The sequence below is a fragment of the Fundulus heteroclitus genome, chromosome 1, assembly GCF_011125445.2.
Source record: "Fundulus heteroclitus isolate FHET01 chromosome 1, MU-UCD_Fhet_4.1, whole genome shotgun sequence".
NCBI lineage: Eukaryota > Metazoa > Chordata > Actinopteri > Cyprinodontiformes > Fundulidae > Fundulus > Fundulus heteroclitus.
Genome location: NC_046361.1, coordinates 27,346,777 through 27,370,098, shown reverse-complemented (window position 1 = coordinate 27,370,098; position 23,322 = coordinate 27,346,777). Strand labels below are relative to the sequence as shown.

General features: G+C 36.8%; 1 protein-coding gene across 1 annotated transcript; it reads right to left on the bottom strand.

Annotated features, from left to right (window-relative positions):
- Positions 1 to 41: 41 nt before the first annotated feature.
- LOC105932277 (cadherin-like protein 26) lies at positions 42 to 21,628 on the bottom strand. Its single transcript, XM_021320923.2, has 19 exons — positions 21,525 to 21,628; positions 12,618 to 12,680; positions 12,407 to 12,499; positions 12,136 to 12,282; positions 11,905 to 12,052; positions 11,353 to 11,522; positions 11,136 to 11,264; positions 10,869 to 11,054; positions 10,473 to 10,744; positions 9,472 to 9,617; positions 9,133 to 9,366; positions 8,809 to 9,030; positions 7,694 to 7,809; positions 7,243 to 7,314; positions 5,950 to 6,012; positions 5,735 to 5,806; positions 5,122 to 5,163; positions 1,745 to 1,801; positions 42 to 1,434 (listed from the first exon to the last, which is right to left on the bottom strand). Exons 1-19 carry the CDS (start codon positions 21,549 to 21,551, stop codon positions 1,219 to 1,221), a joined length of 2,475 nt encoding a protein of 824 aa, XP_021176598.2. The 5' UTR covers positions 21,552 to 21,628; the 3' UTR covers positions 42 to 1,218.
- Between the last annotated feature and the right edge of the window lie 1,694 nt (positions 21,629 to 23,322).

Below are 23,322 nucleotides of genomic sequence, written 5' to 3'. Positions count from 1 at the left end.
TAGGAAATTAAACAGAAATAACATTCTTTTGAACTTCAAAATAAGACTTTTTTATTTTATTTTATTAAAAAAAAATAAACCCAGAATTTTAAAACTACACTGTCAATTTTAAAAGTTAGAGAGAAACATCAAAAGTAGAAAATGCAAAGGACTCTACATAGGCAAAGCATTCATGGTGTCTATTAAAACAACACTGAGTGACTGGCTAGAGTCAAATTTCAACCCAATATGGCAAAATAAAGCTGCTTTAGACAGAGCACCATGAACCCTTTTTTAAGTTGCAATTCAAACTTTTGGGGAAGTTGGGAGCAGGGTCCCATTCCCGGACATGAACTTTGAAAACCGAACTTCCCAGTGCAAATAGAAAATGCTGTTATGCATTTTTCAGATGTGACAGCCTCACCAGATAAAAAGACCCATAACCCATGGATACCACCAACAAACTTAACGGGGTACAAACATAGAACGACCAATTTAAAAAGCTCTTTTAGATCACATGAAAACTGGCACGTAAGCTTAACACTTTCCCTTTCTACTGCTGTGAACATATTTTTTTTAGTAATGGTAAATGTAAATTCCTTTCATAACACTACATTCATATTTTTCCTTAAAAAAAAAATCTAAGTAAGGTTTATAAAAACCCAATATAACAAAACAAGAAATTATTGAAATTTTGTGAAATCTTCACCATCCATTCCCCACCCACCAGTGCCTCATCATTGCATGAACACGTTTACAGCTTAATGGCTGAGTATTATTGACTTTCCCCAGTCTTTGTGTTGATGCACATAAAGAACCCTCTACAAAAGGTTACTATTGTACAAGCTATTTTTTTTAAATCCCAGTTTCCACAAGTTTACTTCTGTTTAGTGTTACAAATGAAATCCAAAACACCACAACAAAAAATTGCTTTTAAACATAAATCACTTTACCAAACTAAGAAACAAGCAAATATCATATTTCTAACAAAATGCAGCTTTTTGTAATTGATGGAGCATAACCTAGTGCTTATAGCAGCAAGCAAACTGCAGCTGCTACCACACAAGCCCTGTTTCATGGATTTAAAGATGTGTGATGTGTATGTGATGTACATAATGTACAAAATGCAGCTATTCTGTTGATACACTTCTCAGAAAGTCCATTTGTATTTGTACCCTTTGAAGAAGGTATGAGTGACTTATATGCCACGCAAGTTTCCTTCCAGCATTCTTTTACAGCTCAAGACGTCTTTGTTTGAATTGACTCCAAACAAATGTTTCCCAAGGTCTTGAATTGTGGCTCCAGATTGTCCAGAAATTTAAAATCCTGGTCGTCGTTTGGCAGCTGCTCCATTGACAGATGACAGATGTCTGCTGTCCCCTCCTCAGCATAAGTTAGGGAATAGTCAATAGGATATGAGGTATCTATGTCAACTCCTTTTTTCATTGTTGTAATCTATGGGATTTAAACCAGAAAGAAAAGGTCACATTAACAGTCAAAACTCAGCTAAGTGCCAATAATACAATGCTTTAAACTAAGTGATCTATGGCTCCATAAGAGATCCGGTAATTGTTCTTATTGTGATTAAAGACAGAAAAATATTTCATCCTAACATTTTATCACACACACCACTGTATAATTGAACTCAGTCTGTACCTCTGTAACAAGTTGACTTTATTGTCCCTGTCCATCACTAAAATGCCTTATAAGATATTGGAGAACATACAAGTGGTCATCAGTATAATTGGTGATATAAACCTCTTACCCCAGTATTTATGAGGTCTTGCGTTAGTCTCATAGAATGGTTGAAGGTTGAGTTGCTCTACAAAAAGAAAGTTTGCACGTCAGCCATGACAAAAATATCAGCATGCATTACTTTGTATCTGTTGAGTTTGTATTTTACACATTTTATTTTATATAATTTAATATATTCTGTAATTTATTATCTGCTTGCATGGGTATTCATACACCTTGAACATTTTCACATTTGTTACAATAGAGTCATCAATTAAACCACTGTTTTTCAGATGTTCGATTATAGACCAATATAACATAGTACATAATTTCTACATAAGAAATGTTAAATACGGTTTCATCAAATTAATTCAAATAAAAACTTAAGTGTGGTATGAGTGTGTCTTTCAAGGAATGTTTCTTGCAACTTTACACAAATAGACATACCTCTGCAAAACAGCTCCACAAAGTTGGATCAAATGGAGAGCATCTATTAGTCTAAGTGTTATCAGGGATGCTCAACTGGATTTCAGTCTTGAATTTGACATTGGGTCATTGTAACAAATTAATATGCTTTCATTAAAATTATTCCAGCTTAGCTATGTTTGTAATGATTTGTCCCAGCTGAGATGTGGCAGTTACTCTAGGCCTTAAAACTTTTAGAGGCTCTAACAGATTTTCTCCAAAGACTTCACTTGAAGAATGTGGCTTGTGGTATATTGCATACAGGACCTCTTTTGACTGTCTTTCAAAAGTTGCTTTCTTGTTGCCTATCTTCCATAAAGACCAGATTTGTGTAGTGTACAACTGATAGTTGTCCTGTCAACAGATTTTGCCTACTTGAACTGTGAATTTCTGAGACATCACCAGAGTTGTTCCTTCAGTGGTTCATGTTCTTCTTCTTCTTCTTATCAGGACTCTCGGTTTAGGTATATGATGTTTTGGTAGGTTTTACATCAGGTGTGTCCAAAGTCCGGCCCAGGGGGCCATTTTTGGCCCCTGGAATGATTTTGTGTGGCTCCACGATGGAAACTCAACAATGATACAAGTTTTCTTTTTTTTCTCCTAGCATAGGTTGATGATGCAGAGGGATAATTTTTATTTATAATTAGTGCAAAATTATTATTATTATTATTCTTTTACTATGTAAAATGCCAGGCATAAACTGCATTTTGCATAACTTGCGTTTTACAGGCTTGTAAAACGCAAGTTATACTATTTGGTCAGAGTCTTCACACAACAGATCCAGATCTGATTCTTGGTTCTTTAGCTCGGTTTTGTCAGACCTCTGCTAGGAATCTTGGTTTTACTTTTGATAGTTGTTTAAAGCTAGATAAACAAATTAGCTCTGTCGTCAGATCAAGTTTTTATCACCTGCGTATTTTAGCTAAAGTTAAATCTTATTTTTGTTTAAAAGACTTTGAAGGACTTATCCATGCCTTCATCACATCTCGTTTGGACTATTGTAATTCACTATATAGAGGCCTGGACAAATCACAGATGCAGCGACTTCAAATGATCCAGAACGCAGCGGCTCGGCTTCTTACAGGAACCAGGAAGCGTGACCATATAAGGCCCATACTGGCCTCTTTACATTGGCTGCCTGTTTTTTATCGAATAGATTTTAAGATTCTCTTATTAACTTATAAAGCTTTAAATGGATTAGCTCCCCCTTATCTTCTGGAACTTTTAAAATTTCAGCCCATGTCCAGAACCCTACGTTCTAATAATCAGCTTTTACTAACAGTTCCTTGGACCAGACTTAAGAGGAAAGGAGATCGGGCTTTTTCTGCTGTTGCTCCTTCTCTATGGAACAATCTACCTTTCCAAATTAGATCTGCCCACAGCCTGGATCATTTTAAATTGCTTCTTAAAACTTATTTTTATTCTTTGGCATTTAATTAAAGTAGTGTTTGATACTTTGTTTTATTCATTTCTGTTGTTGTCACTCTTGTACATCACTTTGGTGCAGTTCTATGCCTGTTTTAAAGTGCTATATAAATAAATTTGACATTGACATTGACATTGAGGCATATGTCTATTTCTAGTCATGCTTTTTGCATTCTCTTTAATTTTATAATAGATAGGACGACATGATCCAGTGACGTTTCTTCTTATTGTTGAGAATATACAAAAAAAAAAATGTTTTCTTTCATTCTTTTTAATTGTGACCAAAATTATTTTGCAAACTTGATGCCTTTATTTTAATGAGGCAAATGTGCAGTAAACCTTGGTTCTACAGTGAGTTACACATCCCACTGCTGCAAAAAAAAAAAATAAAAAAAATAAAAAAAAAAAAAAATTTGAACATTTTATTTGTTTGATTAAAGTACTAAATGCTTCAGAAAATAGGGAACAGTAAGTTTATTACTGAGTTGTTCAAAAAAAGGTTTAGTTTTTAAAAAAATATATATTTTGATTTGTGAGTAGCTACTCTTGACAGTTTTGAACCACATGACAAAAGGTTTGGACACCAATTATTTAAAAGATGAATTAAGCTGTGCTTTTTCAGGTATTCATTGGCTGCAGTATTATTTTATTCCACAATCCTACTTTAAACTTCTCCTCAATGGTATCCCTGACAACTGTGGCACCATGAAGTGTTAGCCTGGCCAGCCAGACTGACTTACGCCATATACACTGCTTATCTGTCTGGTAAGGAGCTTTTAAAGACCGATTTCAACGGTGGGACAAACAGGGTGAGCGACATCAGGTTAGAACCAATCGGTTAACTATGGATGTAACGCAAAGAAACTCCATGTGACGTGCTCTGTTTTTTTTGTAGTCCATGAAAGATGTCATGTCATCAAGCAAACTCTCCTGTGAACAAGTTTTTCCCTGCTTTTGTCTCAAAAAAATCAGAGGATACATGGTGTACTCACATGTACGTTTTTAATCTTAATCTTCCAAGGCACCAAGCAACAAAAATGTCTTCATTCCACCTGTTCCTCTGCCTACATATACCTGCCTCACTCATCCACTCCCTGCCAAAACGTCTCGTCTTGTTCCGCTGCTTCCATGAATTGTTCTCGTCGCTCTGTCTATATATATAGATATATATATAAGATATAGATTATAATATAATATATATATATATTAATATAGTAGGTGTGTACTATATTTTGATAATATGTTCAACAAGCTGTATGATTTATGATAATAAAAATGATTGTGTAATAATATATGCCTTCTTGAATAATTTCAATGTTCCAGCTTTATAGATTAAGAAAATTCTACATTTGAATATGTGTAAATAACTTGCCATTGATTTATTACATAATATGCTAATAATATATATTGATGTTTTATGTTTTAATAAGATTAAAAAGTGTCTATTGAGATATTCTGAAAAATGTCCAGAGATGTGTATACTTTAGGACAGCACTGTAAATAAAGAGGTCTGCTTACCTGAATTGTGCTGCTCCTGCTTTTTGTCCATTTTGAGCTTTGCTGTAAGAAAAGAAAAGCCCTCTTTAGTTTAATCTTTTAACTTTTCTTACTATTTCATTAATCAGTGAAATCAAAGCATATGCAAATCTGCACCCACACTGACGGATTTCTATTTTTTATGCTGTGTTTTGTTTTCTATTTGTTAGTATCCTGATTTGTCTCAATAAGCATGATAGAATAGAATTGAATTCAATTTTATTGTCATTGCACAAGTACAAGCAACGGAATGTGGTGTGTCTGCTTTTAACCCATCCCCTAGGGGAGCAGTGGGCTGGCACTGTGCGGCGCCCCAGAAGCGTTCTGGGGTTAAGGGTCTTGCTGAGGGACCCAGAGTGCAGGCACTGGGGATCAAACCGGGTACTTGCATCCTTCTCTGAGTGCAAGTGCGCTGCTCTAACCACTAGGTCACCACTCCCCCTGACATTTTAAACATAATATGCTTTTTTTATTCATTTATTTGCTAATGCTGTTAAAATTAGTTATAAATCTAATGCTTTAAAACCATCATCAGGTTACTGTGGAGTACAGCTGTGGAGTATGCAAAACAAGGAACATAACCATAATCACTCACTCTGGAAACCCTCATAGAGTTTCTTAGTGGTCTCTGCTTCACTGACTCCATTGTGTTCATGTTTGAGTTCTGCTGTGGACACATATTATTATAAAGTTAAATGATTTTCCAAATGCAGAACAGACATGAAGAGCTGCATGGATCAATGGTTGTTAGGAAATAAATTTTTTAAGTTTTGAGCAATAACATAATAAACATAACTATGGTTTACTTACGCTGAAAGTTGCTGTGCTGTACGTTCCTTTACTATAGACAAATCCTGGGGCTGTCTCAGTGTTCTAGTTGAAGACAACAAATAAATAAAGCAGGCACATGCATTTTGAAAGCTAAAAGTATGTAATAGGATCCATCCATGAATAATGTACAAATGTATTTTTAATTACACTCAGTAATTGACATCAGTCATACATTTTCAGCCACAAAGAAAAAATTACATAAAGGAACAATAAATAAGAAATTTGGTGTGAAATCAACCTATATTCTAAATTGTCCCCTGGGATAGAAGTACCATTCCCTATAAACAATCAGTCCTCAACAAGGTCTTAGTCAGGTTATTCTCGTTTCCAACCTAGAAGTACAGTCCAGAACTACAGAGTAGTGTGTAGCCAGTGTTTACTTCCTGCTTTCTGAGCTAATCATATGAAAGTTTCCAGGTCTCCCTGGGAATAATGTATAAAGGTATTCTTGAGTTACACTCAGTAATTGTCATCAGTCATACATTTCAGCCACATAGATATAATTAACTGATTCCTTATATTTACAGTTACCTTTACAAAGCCGAGCGTATCATATTAAACAAACTTCCAACTGCTTAAACACGGCTGGCTTAGTTAATGCACTTGTATATTGCCCTCTGGCGGATAGCCGCAGTACTACACATAGCAGGTGACAATTGCATTCCTACTAAAATGCAGAGATGGCAGGGAGTAAAAAATACTTTTTCAGCAATGGGTATAGGAATCAAAAAGTGAAAAAAAAGTTTTATTTAATGTCTATTAAGATGCAAACTTTAATATAGTCATACAGCCTGGCGACCTGTCCAGAGTGTCCGCCTCTCGCCCATTGACAGCTGGAGATAAGCACCAGCACCCCTCACGACCCCAACAAGGGACTAGCGTGACGTATGGATGAATTTTATGAAAGACACCTGGCAGTTTACTTTTTCAATTTATAGAACATTTTTATAGTTATTTCCTTTATGAAGCTTTACAGGATTACTCAAATATATACTACATTTAAAGCTGCTTAGAGAGTGCCTTCCTAGTTAAATATAATTTGAAAAAGGATGTGTCTGGCCTTTTTGTTGTATTACAACACTTAAGTAAACCCGTTATCCTTTAAAAACCAAGCTTTTTTTGGAAACACCAAAGCCTTTAACACATTTATCTGTGATCTAGCCCAAGAAACCATTATAATTTAAGTTGTCATTCAGTCAAAATGGTAATCACACACATTGACTGAATTTAAGGCTTAAGTTGTAATGAACACCCAGAAGTGGTGACAAGTACCTGCATGTAGGAAATCTTCATGCCATCTGTGACATTCCCTAAACCTCCTGGTGTTAGGATCAAAGGCTCGGTCTGGCAAAGAAATAGAAGCACTGTCAAAGACATTTGTGTTTGCTGTAGCAGTGTATTATACGCTCTGTGTAAGACTCGATTCAATTAACAACAAATGTAATTTAAAGGCATTGTACTTATAAAACGGGTCCACTTCACTTCCATTAATCCCAAAATACACAATGAATCAAGTTCACAGCTAAGCAATCTAATTATATACTCAGATTAGAGAGAAAGTAAGAAATGATCTTAAATGTAATGCCAGACAATCTTCAAATGTTTTTAATGCTAAAGGGTCAAACATTAACTGCTCATGGAAGACTATTTACATTTAACAATCCACCCTCCTAAAATAGGATAAAGCAGTCTCTGCAGTTAGAATAGTCATTTCACACCTTACCTTGCAGTCACTACCACCACCTTCTTCGTTATACTTGGCCAGCGTCTGAGTGCCTTCATCCATATCCACATATGTAAAGTCCCAACCTCGATTGCACACAAAAACGGCGAGAAGTACTGTGGACACATTAAAATACTTTAACCACGAGTAACAAAGTTTCTAAATTCAGTGCAACATTAAAGGTGATTTTGTCCTAAATTGTATATCTCATAAGTTTTAAAAAGTGTCTCAATATAGGGTTAAATATATGTGTGAATAGAGACAAATCAAATATAGTTCTTAAATTCAGCAGACCAGGAAGTGAGAGAGAGCTATAGAGAGAACAGAGGCTTTTTACCATACAAGATAAGCTGGTCAGAACATAGTAGACTGCTGATGTACCTCATAAATTGTGACTATGACTATATATATATATATATATATATATATATATATATATATATATATATATATATATATATATATATATATATATATATATATATATAGAGAGAGAGAGAGAGAGAGAGAGAGAGAGAGAGAGAGATTACAGTATCCTTAAAAACACACCTTTAAAGCGGCATTAAGCATACTATTTGTTAAGCCCCCATTTCTGGATAAAAATGTTTTTTGATTGGTCTGATGCAATATTCTAATCGTATATGCTGTGTTTGTATTAGCTGGAGGTCAGAAAAAAATCAGAGTTATCAGAAATAAAGGCTTTACAACATCATTCCTCTGTGTTAATCCATAAATTGTGTTTCACGTAATGAGTTACTAAAATACTGAAATGAATCAACTTTACAATAATATTCAAATTCATTGAATATGACTATATGTATATAAAATCCTTGCAAATGCATCTCTTAAGTCCCAGTGTTTAACCAGCTCCCAATACTGGGGAAGCAACACACCTTTTCAGCAATTACATAACTATTTAATATTTCATTAAATAAATATTTATATATCTTAAATACTTTAAATGAAGCTTGTAATTACTGAAGTAATTAGATATAAGCATGTTATTTTCAGCACAAATTCAACATAAACACTCTGAGTCCCTGTCCCCAGTACTGGGGTCATCCTAGGATGCGTAGACAATACATTTGGATTGTTTAATGTAAGCTTATACTTACACAGAAATGCAAGCAGTCCTGCAATAATTAGTCCTATGGCTGCTCCATCAAGGACAATGGCAGGAGGTTTATGTTCATGGCAAACACCACTTTCATCACAGTCACACACCTCCACTCCCAGAGTCTCCTTTGAAGCTTGATTCTGCTTGTCCTGAATTTCCAGTGGCACTGAGTAGTTACCATAGGGAATCTTCTCCCGAATAACAAGAACGACCTGTTCACCTATTTATAATATAAAGAGAAATGTTTATGCAATAAATGTAATGTTGTAATGTAACATTTGTATTTTGTGGTTTTAATTGTAAGGGTTCAAAGAGAACCAACCATAGGTACTTTCTAATTGCCAGTTATCCCACTCAGTGCCATCCTTTGCCAAGGAGAAGACAAAGGGTCCACTGTAAGGATCTGCATCAGCATCCTTCACAGGTACCGTGATTTTTAGAGTTTCCACATGGTTTCGGCACAATAGGACTGTCTTGTTGACCAGCGTGGGAGTGTTGTCATTTATATCTCTTAGGTGGACATTGAGGGTACATGTACTTGTGGCTGGAGGTGCACCTTGAAAACCACAGCAAAGGTCATTTTCCCCAAGTTCAGTTTATTAAGTGAAACAAATTTATCATTTTATTGTGGATGCAAATGTCTAGAAATGCCTTATCATACCATCATCAATGGCAGCTACAACAATTCTGTAAATATTATTTTCATCAACAAACGGTGACTCTCTATCCATCTTCTCGATTGTTGTGATTTGTCCTGTTTTCTTATCAATAGTCACCCAGTTAGCAGGGTCTTCTCTCAGTTCAAACCTGGTCAGAATTGGGAAAATCAGATAGAAGGTCACTTTATTCATCAGAATAAAAACGGTACAAGCAACTTTAAAGCAGCACTAAGTAATTTTCGAGTGGCGCTCTCCCTACAGAACCTTTCGAAAATAACACCGTTGTAAACACAGGCCGCCCTCTGCAGAGCGTACCCCACAGCTACAGCGCACGGTCACTTTCAAAGCAGCTGAAGAAAGAGAGAGAAAAGTACGCATGCAGACGGATAGTTTTTGCCAGTCCACATGCGGATGGCTCACTGTCTGTAGCGCTGCAGCACGAGCAGGTGTCTCTGTAGCTCTCTTTTATAGACACAATTAAAATAGGTTAAGGTAATAAAGTTATTTAGTGCTGCTTTAAATGAAACAAGCATTCTAGCCTAAATAAGTAATCAACCATAAAAGCTTCTTTGTAAAAGAGGAGTTAATTTTATTCATATAGATGTATGACCTGCAAACCAAACCTGCATGGGCACACACACACACACACACACACACACACACACACACACACACACACACATACACAGGCACACACCAAAACTGTTGGTATGTTTTTGCCATGGCTGAGGACTGTTGAGGGAGACACCATAGAAAAACCTTAAATCACGTACTTTACATATATAAAAAATGTATCTCTCTTCCAAAGAGCATTGATTGCCACATCTTGCAACAGTTTGGTAATTTAAGCTTAAAATGCAATTGGATTCTAATCAGTTATAAGCTGGTAAAGTTTTAATCACTGATGTTCTTCAGGAGTAATTTTGCTGCCAAACAGATAAATAAGCACAAAAATACCCAAAAAACAAATCTGAACATAAAGGCAATTTTTGTGAGATCATACCTGATGTTAGAGGAGTCAACATCATCGACTTTAGGAGTATACAGCGACTGTCCTGGCTCTGATTCCTCCGTCTGGTATATGTCGTCAGTATATTTTGCAAACACTGGGGCGTCGTTAGTGTCATTCATTCTCACTGTGATGTTAACAGAATCTGGGGGAGGAAGCTGGCTTGAATCTGTAATTAATTTTCCATCTTTACAGAGTGACATGGGTTCAAGGTTCTTAACTCCAATTTGCAGTTTTACCAAACTGGTTATCTCAAAATTCTTCTCCTGAAAACGACACAGATTTAGATGCTTAGTTGTGGTTTATGATACTTATGGTTAATGATTGGTAGAGCTATGGTTTGGTTTACGATGAATTAACTTTTTCTGCAAGGTGTGGAGAAAAAGTTACCTTGGCAATACCAATAATTCCCTCGTTTGTTTTGGGGTCAGTGGTGATATTGTACGTTTTATCTTCATTGCCGCTTATAAAGTAGTACTCAGCTTTCCAACCGGGAGTGCCGGGAGTATCCTTGTCATCTACAGCAACTCTTAAAATCTCCTTATAGAGGGTCATTTCCATAGCCTCAGCTTGGTACTGAAAAGTAAAATAACTGTGAATTTAGCAGAATTTCTAACTTTATAAACCAAATTAAAATAATGATATCATAATTCTTGCCTGTCTCTTCGTAAACTTTGGTTGATGGCTGTTTGTGTCATTAACATTAAATGTAACAGTAGTAGAGCTGGAAAGGGCTGGCTTTCCCAGATCAGATGCTAAAATAACAACTGAATACTTCTTTGCTTTCTGAAAAATAAGGAAAAATATATTTTAGCTTTACAAAAAATTGCACTGAGTGTACCAGTACACTAGTTTAAATGAAAAAATGTCCTACATCATAGTCAAAACATCCTCCAAATGTGAGTCGGTATAGTTTTCCATTAACATTCGTTATTTCAATCTTTGGTTCAGCTGGTGTTTGTTTAGCTACGCTGACCACAACTGTTGAGTTTATTGTGCCTTCCTGATCATCATCTTTGATCTCCATTGATATTGGCAGGTATCCTGGAAGATGAGCAATAAATAAATAAATAAACCCAGGAAAGTCACTTGAAAAATGTTCAGTTGTCATTTGTCTCATTTCAGTAAAGGCATCTTTTGAAATCCCTGAGTTATCTTCACATAAACACAATTCAAAGATTAACCCTACGTAAACACAATTCATGTGACAATACACATTTTAATGTTAGAAAGTAACTCAAACATTATCCTCAACCTTAACAAAAGTTAATCAGTAAATTAACAAAAAAGTATCTTTGAGTTTTAAAACCTAACTAGTAAAATATGTCTTGAAATTATCAACGAGGTTATTATTTTTATCCATGTACACTATCAAAGTTTCACTATAAAATTTGCACACTTTTGAAATATTGCATGTTAAACGTACCCGGCTTTATGTTTTCCTCCACGCCGTCTTTGATCTCAATATTATTGAACTTTGGTGCGTTGTCATTTATGTCTTTTATGTCTACATCAAATGATAGTTGTTTGTCAATTCTCGAGTTGTCCGATTTGTCGAAGACATCAAATATAATCTGTTGAATAAGGAACTCATGTAACACAGTTTTCAATGACTGCATATCATGCCGGATATTGATAGTGGTGGACTGTTGCTCACATGGAAGAAGGGGTCCTTCTCTCTGTCAATACGTCTGTGTACAAAGACATCTCCTGATGTTTCATTAATGCTGAACAGCCCTTCATGCCCACCGGCTACTCTTATTATAAACTGATGATCTTTATCACCAGTTTTGTCATTGTACAGCTAAAAAAGACACATATAATCAAGCTGTCAGGAACAAGTTTTCACATTGATAATCTTGATTGAATTTTTAACTGTTCCAATGACAGAATATTAAATATACAATTTATGCAAAAAACACATTTACTGTAGTGATTTGATAAGGGTATTTCACATCCATTTCCTCTTGTAGTTCTATTGTAGAAAGAACCCATCTTCTTTTGGAACGTGACAAGGACTCCTAAAGAAGCCACATGCGGATTAAGCAAACAATTGCAAAAAAAAAAAAAAAAAAAAAGCAAAAAAAAATCTTTTTAGAGAAAATTGGGATTTTTCCCCCAAAGTTTTCGGCCATTTACCCGTTTAACTCGACCATGGTGCTTGCTACCCTCTTCACTCTCCACCAGGGATGCTAATGCAGCCTACATAGAATGAGAAGAAAGAAAAGTAATTTTACTAACTTATCAAGCTAAATTCACTCGCCATTTACTCAGATTCTCCTTTTACAGGAAATCTTGTTTTAGTCAACAAAGTTTTTCTTTAAGTAACTCATGAGAGTTAAAATTGACTGTAAAAAGCTCATGTTCACTGTTTTTTTTTTCAAATAAGATGTAATATATCACCATGTGCACTCAGTTCAAGGATACTTTCACAAACAATGTCTAAAAATAAAAAATAAATAAATACCTAATCTAGGAACTCATCACAATGAGATGGTAAAACTGAGTTGCTTCTGTTTAGACGGAAGAAAAACAGCAAGGTGGAACAGTTGTGTTGAATTTTTCATGATTAATTCACAGCTCATTTTATCAATGTATGTGTCTCCTGATATTTGTTAAAGCTATGTGTGTGTGTGTGTGTGTGTGTGTGTGTGTGTGTGTGTGTGTGTGTGTGTGTGTGTACTCAGTCTGGCAGCCAAGGCTTGGAGTCTTTGCTCAGGGGTTTCCAGGGCCCATCTCTTCTTGTATTTATTGTGTTTAAAAAACTCCACAGGGCCAGCCAAGTAGCTCGAGTTCCCTGACATCACCCAAGATTCTGAAGCCACGGTCACCTCTTTTCTCAGTCCTTCACTTCTTCCCCAGTTCATTCTAAATGGCATCTTCTGTTTTCCGTGGCCTCCTTAATCCCGCTTTGAACATCTCTGCCCAGGCTGTTCCTTGATTCCTCGCCTGCTGACCTGGCTAGTTTTGTCCCTTATCTGCCAGGTCACCCTAGTTGATAGCTCTCACTCTGACTTGTGTTATGATTAGTACTGGAGAACCCGATATCAGCCAGACAGAGTTTAGTTTGAAAAAACTTTATTGCTATAATGAGTGGTGGAAGATGAGTCAGGCCAACACAACCAGACTGGACAGGAACTCACAGATGTAATCACCATGACCAGAAGCCGTAAACAGAATGTTGATAGAAGCCACACAAAGTTTCTCCAGCATAAGCAGAGCAGACAACAGAATCCCTCAGGAATCCTCCCTTCCAAGCGGTGCACACAAACACTAACTGATGAACTAGCGGGGCAGAGTGAGGACTGGATCCAGGGAAACACAGAAGCAAACCAAGGAAAGCCACTGGAGCAAACAACACATGCAGGCAGGTAGGTAGGTAGGTAGTAAGACAAGACGTTCTGAGCTAACAGAGATGGGTTGACTGAGGCAGGTATATGTAGGCAGAGTATCAAGTGAGCAGAGTAAACACTAATTAGTAGCAGCAGGTGGAGCTGATCAGGTGCTGAGTGGTGGCTAGTGGCTGAGAGGTGACAGAGCTGGGGCTCATTCACCATACGTTGCTTAAAACATCCGACATCAAATGAGACATCCAAGATAATATCATTGTGCTAATCATGAACCGGCTAATTGGGTTCTTCGAACACACCTGTTGTTTATGTTTAGTATCGTTGGATTGAGTTATCTGAGATAATTGCGCGTTAATGCGTCAGTTTTAAAGGGGAAATGTGTCGATAGTAGAAACAATGATCAGCAACGCTGCTATTGGCTGTTCAGCATGGCCAAAGAATGTACACAGTTTTTCTCCCAAGCAGAACACAAGCTTTTAATGGAAGGTTATGCCGAATTTCAGTCATTATTAAAACGACAGGGGATTTACACAGTAGTCCGAAAAAAGTTACTGGAATATTACAAGCGATATTGAATTAAAGAGTCTTAAACAACTTCAAGATAACTATAACCTGGAAAAATTTGATTTCTTTAGATACCTTCAGCTCAGATACCATTACAATAAAAATATAATTTTTTTTGGAGGAGGATGAGACAGGTATACTTAAAATCCTCCAGCAACGGAAGACCTCCCAAACAAACAAAAAAAACAACAATATCCAATCTATACTCATGTCTACAAACAGAGACAAAATGTAATACAACACATCTCAAGGTTAAATGTGAAAAAAGAAGCTAACATAACAATAACTGATGATGTTTGGTTAAATATTTGGAATTCTGTGATCCACACGCCAAGTTCTGACCTATAGAGGGAATTTTCCTGGACATGCATGGTGCGTTTTTTTGTTACACCTAACAATAAAAGTAAACATTGTAAGGACACTGAGAAGGCAAAATGTTGGAGGAACTGTGGGAATGTGTCTGCAGGACATTTTCATGTCTTCTGGGAATGTCCTAAGTTTGCATCCTACTGGTCAGGAGTGATAAAAGAAATCAATACTAAAATGGACTTAAATTTACACTGTGATTTTACTATGGTTTTCCTGGGTAGTTTACCCCAAGAGCTGAGGAAGTCCAATAGATATCTCCTACTAATATTAATAGCAGGTGCAAAGAAAGCTATAACTCGCAGGTGGCTTGATGTGGAACCACCATCATGTTCGGACTGGAAGGACATAATTGAGGAAATTCACACAATGCATGACTTTTTCATTAAGACTTGCCACTTATAAATACAATAAATACTGGAAAATTGAAATTGAACATTCATCAGAACTTGACACCAACTGTATAAGTAGTGCAATTACTTTTTTTTTTTTTTTTTTTACTTTTTTTGATTATTAAACAACTGCTCCTGTCAAACTAGTTGCTCTGTAATGTTTGTTGGAGGGGGTCCAATTGTTCAATGTATGTATGTTTGTATATAAGTGTATTTCTAAAACTACTAAAATAATGACAAAAATAAAGTATATTAAAAAAAAACAATGACAGGGAACACCTCAAAGTCTGCTAAAGCCAGGAGAGAGGGCTGGCAAAAAGTAGCAGCCAAATTAAATGCGTAAGTACTATCCATGGTAGATGTTTCTATCACTTTCTACAGTATGTATTTTTGCATTTTAATAATTTCATATTTACTTTGTTCTTTTATATCAGAGCCTCCATGGGGCCCACTAGAACATGGGGACAAGTAAAAGCACAAGAATATTCTACAAAATGGTAGGCTTTAATTATTATACTGTATTTTAAAAAGCCACTTTTTTCCTCTTTTTAAAAGCCACTGTTAAATGGCGTGTTTGTCTGTTTATAACAGCCACCAAGAAAAATCTCTCTACTATTACACTGTCGCGCTGCGCTAAAGGATCCTGTCTATTGCGCAATACGCGATTAATTAAAAGAAATTCTGCAAATTATTCTTGCACCTTCCGCAACAGGTTTCTGTTGTAAAAATGGACATGGCTACGACAGACTTCTCTATCTCCTCCCCTTATAAAGCTGCAATCTAATCCTGTTTACATGAAATAAGCCTGCTTGTGAGCAGGCTTTGTTTGCGCACATGTTCCTGTGACAGCAAGTCCAGGATGAGTACAAAGAACCAAACAATCCAAGATCATGCCAAATCGTCAACAATCAAATCCAGCTAACTGAGTTAGCGATGTACCAAGAACGGTTCCCAGGTTCTAGAAAAGTCCAAACAAAAGCCTAAATCATGACAACTTGATTTTTTGGTCGAGTCTTTTCTGAGACTGGAATGGAATCTCCCTTCACATAAAAAAAGTCCCGCACTCGACTGTCTCAGTTTTGCACACCCAGCTCCGTCCGTAGGTTTAAGGGTCATCAGGAAGAAAGTTTTGCAAATGTTTGGCCTCCTTCCTTTCCCCATTCTGAATCATGAATTTTCTACAAGATGTACCAATCTCCATAGCATGCTGCCTCTGGGGCCGTCTTTCAAACCAGAAACATCACTGTCAAGCAGTATCTCACAGCTTCAATTTTCAGCTAATTATCTTCCAGGTTATTCAAAATCAATCACCGATGCTGTCTCCTTCTAAATTTCAGGCTGACACATTAAAAAAGACTTAGTTGAAAGGTGTGCACATTCTCCAGAAAGTCCATTGCCCCTTCTTTTTTTTTACTTCTTTAAAGATTGCTCTGTTTAAGAACAGGATATATCCAATATCAAATCAGAAAAAAGTTTTAGTATATAACATTGTGGCACAGTAACTTTTACACACAGAAGCAAACTAAATAAGGTAGTATATTAGCAAAATAATTGGTCTAAACAGCTCCCACTACATAAATTATGTGTAGTTCTTTCAGATCTATTCAGACTTTTTCTTCCTCTTTACTGTACTGTTTCAGTTATTGCCATCTAGTAGAAAAAATGTCCAATCAAATCCAACTTCATATATAAAGCACTTTATACACACAAAGACCAAAGTGCTGTACATAAAACACAAATATTAACACCATTAAATCCAGCAATATTGATTAAAAAAAACATTGTAGAAAAATAAACATAGAAAAAAGTGGCATAAAATCAACAAACACCAACATCCTCTTGAGTGTTAAAAGCCAAGGTAAAAAAATTGAGTCTTTAAAAGAGATTTAAATCATTCCAGCGTTTGGGGCAGACTACAGAGAAAGTACAGTGCCCTCTGAGCTTATGCCTGGTTCTTGGCATCAACAACAGTAAAAAGTCAACTGACCTGAGAGAACGGGGCGGAACATAATGACGCAGGAGCTCACAGATGTAGGGTGGGGCAAGGCTATTTAAAGACTTAAAAACAAATAAAAGAATTTTAAAACAAACCGGCAACCAGTGAAGTGAGCTTAACACTGGTAAGATATGTTCAAACTTACATGTCTTATTTAGTAGTCATGCAGCAGCATTTTGCACCAACTGCAGACATGCAATTAAAGATCTGCTAACACTAAAGTAACGCACATTACAGTTAATCCAGCTGAGTGGTCAGAAAGGCATGGATTACTGTCTCAAACTGTGCTTTTCTTCATGTTGGCCAACTGCCGAACCTGAAAGATGCTGAATTTGACAGCAGCTGTGAACTGGCTGTTGGAGGTAACACAGTTATCCATTTTAAAACCTAGGTTTGTGGCCATCAGCTTTATGAAGTGACCAAGTTAATCCAGGTCTGAAGGCAGACTCTCTGATGTGTGTTTAAAGTCATCCACGCATTTATGTCATCCAGACATTCCTGAAGAGAGCTGACAGAGTTTGTGTTCTGCCTCAGTGACACATACATCTGGCTATCATCTGCATAAAAATGTAAGGAGACACTGTGCTTCCAAAGGATGAATCCAAGTGGGAGCAGATGGAGAGTAAAAAGAAGGGGACCTAGATCTGAACTCTGAGGAACTTATATAAGAAGCTCTGTATTTCTTCAGCTATTACTTTTTTTAAACAAGGAAAAGTTGATATTATGTTTTAACTCCACCAGTCCTACTGAAGAAACTTCTGCTTTTTAAAAGTTGTTCATTTGTTTTGGACATTAATAACTCTGTGTGGGTTTATGATGTTAACTTATTTATTTTAGCTAAGTATGTGCTTTGCACATTTTATGACTTTTTTTTTCTTGCTAGATGCAGATTTTAGGGATATTTAATGGACAATAAAGTATTTTTTTTTCACAGAGCTGTATACAGTGTTGATAATGACTGCACAAGAAGTCCCACTGATATGTAAAACAAAGATACGGAAATGTCAAGTTGCCATCTAAATTAGATTCATGGCAGTCAACCAAAATATTTTTTATAAGCTGGACATCTATCTTTCTGGGTCCCCGACTGAAGCATTGGTATCAGCTCATGCAGTCTACTGGATTCCACCAATACAGCTCAAGCAGATCGTAGATTCGTAGAATTATTGAATCTTGAGTGGCATAACTAAAGGCTTTTCATTAACTTTTAACAGTAAATTCCTTTTTTATGTTCAGAAAATTTAATGTTTCTGGCACTGGAGCTGACCTGATTATTACTCAACACACCTGGTCACTCTCCACACTGCTTTGCAATCAACCTCTACTGGCTTCACCTGTCTCCACCTGCGTAAAAGCTCTGTCTTAGTCTGTCTCCAGTGCCAGAACGTCTCTTTTATAACCGTTGGTAAGAGCCTCCAGCTATTTGTTTCTCTAGTTGCCTGTTACCCGACCTGTTTATGTCCTCAGTCTGATTCTGTCTGCCAGTTAGAAACCTGTCCACATGTTTTCTGGAGCAAGAACCTGCTTGCCAGTGTGTAACCGAGCTTGGATTACCCTTGAGGACTGTGGGGTCCTGCGTGTTACCCGGATCCAGACCGTTCTGTTGCTCTCTCCTCCACTACCAGTCCAGCTGATGAAGCTCTGCCTGCTCCCTACTGCTCTTCCCTCCGTCAGCGCCTGCTTCCCTCTGGTTATCTGCCTCTGAGTTACCGGTTTCTGTTCTGTTCTGTTCCTGCCCTTATGGACTTTTGTTAATAAATCCTTTAAAGCATTAGCTCCGCGTCCGGCTGAATTCTGGATTCTGTTTTATCAATCATTACAGAAAATCCAAACTTGCTTAAAACTAGTGAATGTCTCAGAGAAGGAAAAAAACTGCAGCAGTTGTAAAAAAAATGTCTCACTAGCTACACTTATCACTGGCACTGTCCTCACACCGCGGATACCAGCAGATCGCATCCAGTCAAAGACTTGACCTTGTCATGCAATTCCATTGGAGTGCCTTGAGATGACGTGTGTTGTGAATCACCGCTATATAAATATGGGCTAGCTTTGTCAGTCTTTGACAAAAAGCCAGAGTTAAAAATAAAATATTCAAAGCATTGCAATCAGACTCAGTCAAGGACACCAGTTTCCCTTTCTGTTTGAGGAAAATCTAAGGAGTGGCATCTGGGTGTGCATTCAGAAACACCTTTCTAATTAAGGTTGTCTGTGCACAATGAAACATCTGTAAACAGACTAATTTCAGGAACAGGGGAGATATTTGAAAGTGAAAGGTGACACTTTCATCTACTATGAAGTCTGAAAACAACCAATATCTGAGAATCTAAAGCTTCAGAAAAGTTGGAAACAGACATTTAGGTTACTATAATTCTGTAACTGTGAAAAGTGTATAATTTGGAAAAGCATTCCACAGGTTTTGTACTTCTGTTTCCTTAAAGAGTTTTAATTATTTTAAAATGTCAACACCAGAGGTTACATAAATCCATTGTACAAAACAGCTATTGTCCTCTATTAATTCAGTTTTTAATGCTTAAAATATGTGCTCCTTACTTTGAGCAAACAATTTTAAATCTAAACTTAAATCTGCAAGACCTCCCACCACAATCATATCTGTCGATGTGTATTAGCCGTAGCTGAAGCAAGAATAATTATGAATAACTAAAATCCTAGACACAAAGTTTAAACATACCTAGACTGGAATATTAGCATGATTGTATAGACCAGGGATGGAGGTCTCGAGACTGGTCTGGGCCTTGAGGCCGGTCTCAAGGCCATTTTTACCAATCTCAGTCTTGATCTCGGCCTCGGAATGTGATGACTCTGTCTTGGGCTCAGCCTCGTATCGTTTGGTCGTGGCCGGTTCAAGACCCTGTAAATTTCTCAAATACTTTCTCCCTTTTATCTGCACTGCAAATAGAAAAAAAGCTAACAAACTGAATGGACGTGTCCATCCGGATTCATAGTGACATATCTGTTCCCCCACATTGTGCCTACATAAGGCGGGAATCAGTATTGCCTGCAAACCAACGAGTAATGCTCCCTTAGTTAGACTAATTCACATGGCAGCATGCATTAATTGCAGTGCCTCTCTTCCTGTGCTGCAAATGCACAGGGCATAAATACTGTCCGAGGATAACTTTGACACGACGCCCCCCCCACACACACACACACACACACACACACCTCCACTGCTTCCTGCATGCTAAAACTGGTCCCAAATAAAGTAAGTGCGATAATAGCTGTGTCATGTTATTTTGATCGGTTTTAACAACACATAACGGCTCGGAAAACCTGCTTAGCTAACAGCGGAAGTAAGTTCCCTAGGAAAACGAGTACACATGCACATCGACTTTGGAAACACAGCGGTTACTCTGTGAGTGGTGCGTTTAATACAATGGGACATTATAAAACTAATCCACAAACGTCACAAACCACAGCATGTGATTGTGCATAATATAGGTTATCCATATATTCCTTTTTCAGGTATTCTTTCTACATAGTACACAGGGTTTGATGCATTACATTACTGAAAATTATCAATGACCACCAAGTGGGCTATGCTGTATCTTGTGCTCGTTGCCTTCCCCAGATATGGAAGATAGTCGTTTTGAAATCAAATTTATTTACTGCACTTTTTAAAACAATTGCTGTTGGCTAAAGTGCTGCAAACAAAAATGACACATTACAATAATAATTAAAAGTTAAAAACATAAAAAATATATGAAAACAATACAAGACTAAATAAAACCATAAGTTAACTCGCATGCTGCATTAAAAACCAGTGAGTGCAAAAGGACTGAAGCTACCAAGTTTACATTTGCATTAGCTCTGGGGTTTTACAGAGAATAGTTATACTGTATCCTAGACATAGTAGATGCACAAATTACTGGGGGGTTTATGCAAACAGACATTCAAACAATAAAAGAACTGTAACACCCCTCTCTGACTCTCAGTACAAATGTTGCACCAGTTTAAAAATATCCTTATTAGTTTATTATGATGATTATTTAATTCCCCGAAGCAGTTTTAGATAAAGAATGGATCTTTTTTTATGCTTTAAGTATTTTTTTGCTGTTTCTTTTCTTTCTTTCTTTCTTTCTTTTTTTTTTTTTGTTAAAGTAGTGTCCCAAAATACACGTCTAATTACAGAGATCCGGCCTTGGTCTTGGGCTTGGCCTCGGAGGTTCTGGTCTTGGTCTCAGAAGAACCGGTCTTGACTACATCACTGATATAGACCCTATATGCAATGTTATTTCCAACTTTATGACCCATACAAATCTCATTATTGAAAGCTGCTTTTGGTGGATCTTAGTAAATGTTATTAAGGAAATTCTTGTGGAATTAGTACACACCAAACGGAAATTAAAATAATCCTTACCAACAGAAGCACGGGAAAGCTCCTCATCTTGAGTCTCGCTGATTCCTGTCCGTTCTGGGAACATTCTGTAAAAGGTAGGCTTGGTGTTCAGTGAGGCCAAGCCCACAATGCTTGCAGGCATCAGATTGGCTGCAGGTGGAACGAACAATGTCCTGTTTGTTCAAGTGGAGTGTGTCCTGTTAAGGCAAATATTATCTTTTTAATTTAAGAAAAATTAATGGAGTGCATTAAATTTTGCTCTATTATGTATGTCTAAATTTACTTTGTGAGAGTGAACATTTGCACACTTTGTATTCTACAAGTATAGCTCTGCTCAGCTCTGGTTACCTGGTTACCTGAGCTGCATACCCTTTGGGTATGCAGCTCAGGTAACCACATGTAATTTAAGCCTCGGTCTCTATATACACAAAACTCAAGTGTTGACAGCCATTGCTTAATGAGATTTTGATTTCTTATATATCTAAATAATAAGTGATTTTTTTCTAATAGAAATAATCAGATTAAATTTACCTACTAATAATTTTGGTTGTACCTGCCTCAACAAAAGCAGCAAAAATTACCTTTTGAAAAGGTCTGGGGATAGTCAATCCACACTTTATCAACAAAACAAATCAACATTTTGCATGTAGGGTACACGGATTACCCGATGATCTTGTTGTCTCTTTGCAGGGACTCAGCTTCGAAAGTTACTTACCGTGGAATGACACATTTCCAGTCTGCACAGAAGGCAGGGGTTTCTGCTTGTTAGATTATTTTTACTTATTTATCTAATGTCTTGGTATGTAAAATCTTTATCTCCACGTTGGTATGTCTTAGTTATGCAGTCTTGGTTTTAGGGAGGTTACATACGTCCATATTAATAGTTTGTATTTTCAAAACATTGCTTGTCAGTTCCCAAGTTTTAATTGTCTATTTGCACACTTTTAACTTGTCCGAGAAGGTCATGCAATTGCACAGTGTTTTGCATCATGCCGTAAACTGACTGCGACCTGTCTTTTGACCCGAATATAAATCATATCAGATGCTGTGGACTATTAGCACGCTTTAGCCTCTCAAAAAGTGTTGTTGATGCATTTGACTATCTGAAAACATGTCGTGTGTTGTGTGGGAATTCTGAGCAGGTTTCTCACAAAAATGTCATAATGGTGGCATAACGACAATAAAGATTATTGATACTAATACATGGCATTTACGCATTGCTATTCCTGATGTTCTAAACCAGTAACAACAGATGAAACAGATGAAAGTTGCTGACAAGTTTTAAAATTTTAAAGTCAAATAAAACAGGTTCGTTATTTCTCAGTGTGTATCATGGTGATGTTGGGTTATTATTATAACTCATCAGTTGTTGTAAAGCGACTCAAAGCGATGCCTTGGCAAGGACACAGGCTGAAGTATACCTCCCTCTCTGTTTAGCCCCAGGTAGGTTTAAGGTAATTTACTTTCTCACGCAGCCACATTGTTCCAAACTGGGTCTGTTTTAAGTGTAAACAAATGTCATTTTCCTTTTGGCAATAGCTCAGCCTGTGAATAAAGCAAGCTGTCAGGGTAATGGGACCTCTGTGTTTTGAGAATGTAGTTCTGGGATGTCTCATACTGGTTGTCATTAACATGTAGCTATGGTTCTTTGTTGGATTTTATCAAGCCTCTTTTGTTTTATGTTTTGTATTAATAATGATCTTTTTTCTAAAGTCTACAAAACCAAAAACTCTGATTTGTTAATTCTCAAACTTTCTCAGAATCAGCTTATTACTTAGTCCAAAAAGTATTTCACATTTGCAGCTGTGTGTTAACCTGG

Coding starts and splice junctions, on each gene's coding strand:
- LOC105932277 (XM_021320923.2), bottom strand. CDS start 21,551: ATGAGGAGCTTTCCCGTGCTTCTGTTG. Junction 12,283..12,406: donor ACCCTTATCAAATCACTACA/GTAAATGTGTTT, acceptor TGTCTTTTTTAG/CTGTACAATGACAAAACTGG. Junction 1,802..5,121: donor GCAGGAGCAGCACAATTCAG/GTAAGCAGACCT, acceptor TTCTTTTTGTAG/AGCAACTCAACCTTCAACCA.